This window comes from Etheostoma spectabile, chromosome 15 (genome assembly GCF_008692095.1).
Source record: "Etheostoma spectabile isolate EspeVRDwgs_2016 chromosome 15, UIUC_Espe_1.0, whole genome shotgun sequence".
NCBI lineage: Eukaryota > Metazoa > Chordata > Actinopteri > Perciformes > Percidae > Etheostoma > Etheostoma spectabile.
This window is the reverse complement of record NC_045747.1, coordinates 12979041-12984493: the sequence shown is the minus strand read 5'-3', so window position 1 is coordinate 12984493 and position 5453 is coordinate 12979041. Positions and strand designations below refer to the sequence as shown.

Here is a 5453-nt window from a genome sequence, read left to right as displayed (position 1 = left end):
AGATATGGGTTGACTGTCAATTCAAGATAACGCACCTCCGGTATGAGCTTTAAAAAAAAAAAAAAAAAAATGCTTTACGTTTCTAATCTGTGTACAACGTGGGATATGTAAACCAAATTTACAACATTAAATGAAGAAGACACGAGAGGGAGACAAGGATATGAAATAGGCTGCACATTTGACAAATGAAAAAGTCAGACATTGTGGTTGTGCTCACAAGAAAAGTAAAGCAACAAGCGCCGACTGTCCACCAAGTGACATGAATGACATGTAAATGTCTAGATCCTTCTAGAATTTACCTGTCCTTTCTATTGATAGTCTATATAACCACAACTGATGTAACAAGGGATTTTCCTGACGTCAGGTTACGTCATTCTCGTGGGAGGAGAGTCGTGCGTGACACATCAAAACTTGATGAAAACAGATAAAACAGGCAGTGGTGCTCTGAGATCTGTTGTTGAAGTGCTGTTAGAAAGACTCGATAACATCGGAATGAACCAGGGTTATTGAAGAAAACAACGTTGCCTCCAACTGTAACACAACAGACCAACAAGAAAACAGTATTTGGTAAGTGAAAATTAAAAGACAGCTAAGATTAACGTTAGTTAGCTGTCAGATTCGAGTAACGCTATCTTAGTTAGTTAACCTAGCTAACATTACATTTCGATTAACGTAGCTAGCTAACGTTGAAGAACAACTAGTTAGCTATGTTAATGTTTAATCTGGGGTTTAGCTAGCTAGTCTATAGGGAGAAAGTGAAGCATATAGTTTGTCTTCATCCACTTCAATAATGCCTTTAGACCAACGTTGACGTGAGATACATTGACTTATTGCTTAACACATCGGCTAGCTGCTAGCATTTGTGGTGTTAATAGCAAGCATTATGACAGCGATTTGTACGATGTTAATACATCATATTATAGTTGGTTCGTGACGTTAGCTAGCTAGTTATTTCTGTTAGCTGTTACGTTGGTTAGCTATATCGTAAGGCATAACGCTACATAATTTGAGCTGTAACGTTAGCTTAGTTATGTAACACGTTAACCAACCTAATCGCATGTTAGCCTGGCCTAGCTAGCTAGCAAGCAAGCAATCAACCTATTTGTAAGGACTCCTAACGTTTAGTTTCCCACTGTTTTCTGGACCAAGACAACTAACGTTACTCAAAGCCGAAACCAGCATCCAATATAAATTGCGTTGCTAACGTTAAAAGATAGCTAAGCCATTTCACGTTAGACTGCTACGATACTAAAAGAAGCTAGCACATGAATGACATAGCTAATTCTATAGATAACCATTTGCTTGCATTCACTGGGACCCTTCTCGGTGTCACAAAAATAATCATTTTCTTAACTTCATCCGTCAGGTTGTCGAGGCATTTCTACGTGATGGAGTTTCCAGATTTAGGAGAGCACTGCTCTGAGAAGTCCTGCAAACGTTTAGGTGAGTGCCTTTTGGGAAGACTCGACATGTCCATTTTGTTTATCCAGCCAAATTTGATTTGAACCTGAATTTTAAAACCTTACTTGCTTACAGATTTTCTTCCTATGAAATGTGACGCCTGTCAAGAGATTTTCTGCAAGGACCACATAACCTATGCAACTCACAAATGCATGTCGTCCTACAAAAAGGTAATTGGACTGGGTGCAGTGCAGTGCCACGTTTGTACTATGTTTACAATGTTACATTAAAGGCTACACAAATGAAAAGGCATTCATTTGTTTTTGGGATGTCAAATTAAATCACACTAATGTATTAAGTGATAACATTAGATTCATTACACACATGCCACTGCATGCACCAGTTTTGCAAATAGTTATATCCTGCTTCTGTCCTGATTATTGCATTACTTTATACTGTTAAGGTCTGAGTGGTCATATTTGCCTTATGAAGCTCTGTAATGCTGTAGTTTAATGTCTTCTTTTTTTTTGTAGGACATCCAGGTCCCAGTGTGTCCTCTGTGCAATATCCCCATTCCCATCAAGAGAGGTGAGATGCCTGACATTAAAGTCGGTGAACACATTGATCGGGATTGCAAATCGGACCCTGCGCAGAGAAAGAGAAAGGTAAATATAGAATTGAGGTGTTTCACCTTACAATAAATTGGAATCTAAACAAGACAAACATGTTCTCTTGTTTTAGATTTTCACAAATAAATGTTCTAAAGGAGGCTGTAAGCAGAAGGAGATGATGCGAGTGACCTGTGACCAGTGTCATTTAAATTACTGTCTTAAACACCGGCACCCACTAGACCATGACTGTAAGACTGATGGGAATCTTCTTTCCAAATCCGGGTGGGTACAGTTGCACTATATCTTCATAATTCTGTGCATTCATCGGAATCTTGCAGTAAGAATTGCTAACTTGTTTTTTATTTGTTGTAGAAATGCTGCTATAATGAGGGCCCAAGGTGCTTCCTCTTCCTCCGCTTCTACTTCATCCAGTTCAGGACGCTCTAGATCGGTTTCTAATGGTGTGAGGGCAAACAGAAGCCACAGCACTGGGTAAACTTTTACTTTGAATTGATTTTTAAAATGTCAGAACAATCTAATCACATTTTCAAATAGACTCCTAAAGTTAAAATCACTGTTTTTTTCCTTTTTGTTTTTTGTCCCCCCAGCACTACCCAGCGGATCCCTACTTCCATTTCAGCACAGAACGTAATCCCACCATCAGCATCATTTCAGGCTGGAATGGTATGGACTTTGTTTACATGATGTCGCCTGATTAAATAATTCCAAAGTGAGAGGAAAATGAACATGACTGAGCTGCTCTGGTGCTGTTATTGCAGACGGAGGAGCAGGCTTTACAAAGGGCTCTGGAGATGTCTCTGGCTGAATCAAGGCCGGCTGTCCAACCGGCCCTTACGTGAGTAACCTATTATCAGTTTGACATGACTCATAACACACTTGTGTCAGTGTGCTGCTATGGAGTGGAATTACATTACATGGCATTTAGCTGACACTTTTATCCAAAGCGACCTAACAATTGTCCCTAGTTTTTTTTTTTTTCCCCCCACTAACTGGTTATTTGGTTTGTGTCTCAGCCCTCAGGAGCAGGAGGATCTGGCTCTCGCTCAGGCTCTCGCTGCCAGTGAAGAAGAATACAGACGTCAGCAGCAGAGACAACAGGTACCTGGAAAACTTAGCCGTCAGTAGCATGCTTACAGGAACACATGTAGGTACACTGTTGTCATGGCAACCCATTCTTCTTAGCAGAAGACTAATTTGCCTTAATTAATATATTGATTGCGTGTAGTCTTTTTCTAACTGTATTTTCTCTTTGTTTAGGGGAGGGAGTCCAAACAGTCCAGCTGCAGCCTCTCTTAATCTCAGACCACCATTTAGACTTCAAGCTTTGCTAATTATCTACTAGAACCTGCACATCTGGAATATCAATATCCAGAATAAATGATTGTTAAATGAAGAAATCCTGTTGGAAGTTGCTGAGATATTACCGCCTTCTACAATATAAGCACATACTTTCCCAGCAGGATCTAATTTTTACTAATGCTTTGCTCTGTACATATTTTATATGCTTACCATTATACCACTGTTATCATATTAATATCGGAATAAATTATTTCAAAGATGCACCCTGAATTGTGAGCTGTTGATTCAGATTTGAAGACACTTAACTCTGAGGCCTAACATTTAGGCACATCACCAAGTCCATGAGAGTTGTGAAGTGGAATATTTTTTTCAGCTCATTGTTTACATTAGCACTGCTCAGAATATTCACGTAGTTTCTGATAGTTTGAGGTTTATTCAACAAAATACCCTCTTTTCCAGAAAGGAAAAATAGGTAGCTAATCATTGGTTACTCTTTCAAAAACAATAACTTCCTTATTTTAAAGTGTTACTCTCAAAATCTCCGTTGAACTTCTCAAAATTACTTTCACTGGCTTGGTAAGGTCATCTGCTACCATGTCTTCAGTAGGGCGACATTCTATACTTTCCCTTCCATTTGTGGAGACAGTACAAAGTGGTACTTTATATCTGTGTTAGCTTTATTTAAGAACCCAGTAGGCGGACAGAAGCAATCACCCCTGGTTGTCTTTGTATAGTTTAAATGGTACATGCTGGTTACTACTATTGATTCCTTTAGGTAGCTTTACAAGGTACATACTGTCTTTATTAGTGGCTGCCAGTGCCATTTACTAAGCTTCACAGGTGGCTAGTTTCCTACTCTTCCATGATTATAACTAGACCATTCTCTGTTAAGTTAAAACAGTATCCAGTTGTGCTCCTATCACATTTCCGCTGCCCAGTCACCATCAGTGTATCTCAAGTTGCAGGCTCTCTAGTACCCTGAATCCAGCTTATATATGTAGCATTCAGAGCCAAATATCTTCGTGTGAGATACATTAGGTGTTTTACCTGTGAAAACACGGTAAGGTGTCTGCTCCAGTTGCTTACTATAGCACCTGTTGCGGATATGGACTGCTGTCTGTACAGCATATGTCCATAATTGCTTTGGGAGGTTACTCTCCAATAGCATGCATCGTAACATCTCTAATAAGGTTCTCCAACCTCTCGGCAATTCCGTTCTCATAAGGTGAGTGGGGTACACTTGTCTTGCGCCTCATTCCATTACTCCTAAGACTGGAACTCTTGCCCGGTATACTCTGAAATTATCAGACTGTATGCATTGTCTTTAACTTTTCTCCCCCCTCCCCCTTATGGGGCTACATCCATTTTTTTCCCCCTGTAGCTTGTTGTCACTCTGCTTTGATAAAGTATGGGAAAATCGTCCCGATGTAATCTGTAAGCACTAATGCTATCTGTATCCATCGTTATCTGCTGGTTTTATAGGTCTGTACTAGCTCTAGTACAGTTGTAGCTTTAGCATCTGCCTGTCTGTTTCTACTTTGAGGATTTTCCCATGTGTGCATATTTTAGTGTTGATTGGACCCGTCTTGTTTCCCTTTTAAATAAACATCCCTTTAACCATCTTTTCTAATTTTGCAAATTCCAATGACATGCCACATTTGAATGTCATGACAACCATACGTCAACATTTTCCACTGTGCTAAGGTAATACAGCCTACCATACACATCCATTTGAGGGTTACCATCTTTGTGGAACAGCCTCGTTTTTACTTGTCACCCTTCACTGTCCAACACAGAGTTTGGCGTCTCCCCTCATTTTCGCCATCCCGCTCACCTTGGTTCCGTCTGCAAGCTTGATCACGTGGTCCTCGGGTTTGAAACGCCCATTGACTGTTTTGAACTTTGTGGCGTTGCTCGAGAGACCCTTCTTATTCCCCTTTGTGTAGAACAGTCACGCAGAAGAAACCGATGTAGACTCCACCTCCGTCGGCTTTCTTCACATGGCCTCGCCCTCTTCCTCGCTGTTGAGTGGCCCATTTTCATTCCTCTTTTCTCGCCTGGGATTCATCAGGACATGTCCTGGCCATGCGTCTTTTTACCGCCTGTGTAACATTAAACCTC

The 5453-nt window shown here is 40.4% G+C and overlaps 1 protein-coding gene across 2 annotated transcripts; it reads left to right on the top strand.

Annotated features, from left to right (window-relative positions):
- Window positions 1-306: 306 nt before the first annotated feature.
- On the top strand, window positions 307-3592 carry zfand2a (zinc finger, AN1-type domain 2A). 2 transcript variants are annotated; one of them, XM_032538081.1, is made up of 10 exons: window positions 307-567; window positions 1367-1443; window positions 1537-1631; window positions 1935-2066; window positions 2143-2294; window positions 2385-2504; window positions 2621-2696; window positions 2792-2868; window positions 3047-3177; window positions 3291-3592. In XM_032538081.1, exons 2-9 carry the CDS (start codon window positions 1389-1391, stop codon window positions 3156-3158), a joined length of 819 nt encoding a protein of 272 aa, XP_032393972.1. In that variant the 5' UTR covers window positions 307-567; window positions 1367-1388; the 3' UTR covers window positions 3159-3177; window positions 3291-3592. The 2 variants fall into 2 exon arrangements, with proteins under 2 accessions (XP_032393972.1, XP_032393971.1); XM_032538080.1 differs by having other exon boundaries at window positions 308-567; window positions 3047-3131.
- The last annotated feature ends 1861 nt before the right edge of the window (window positions 3593-5453 follow it).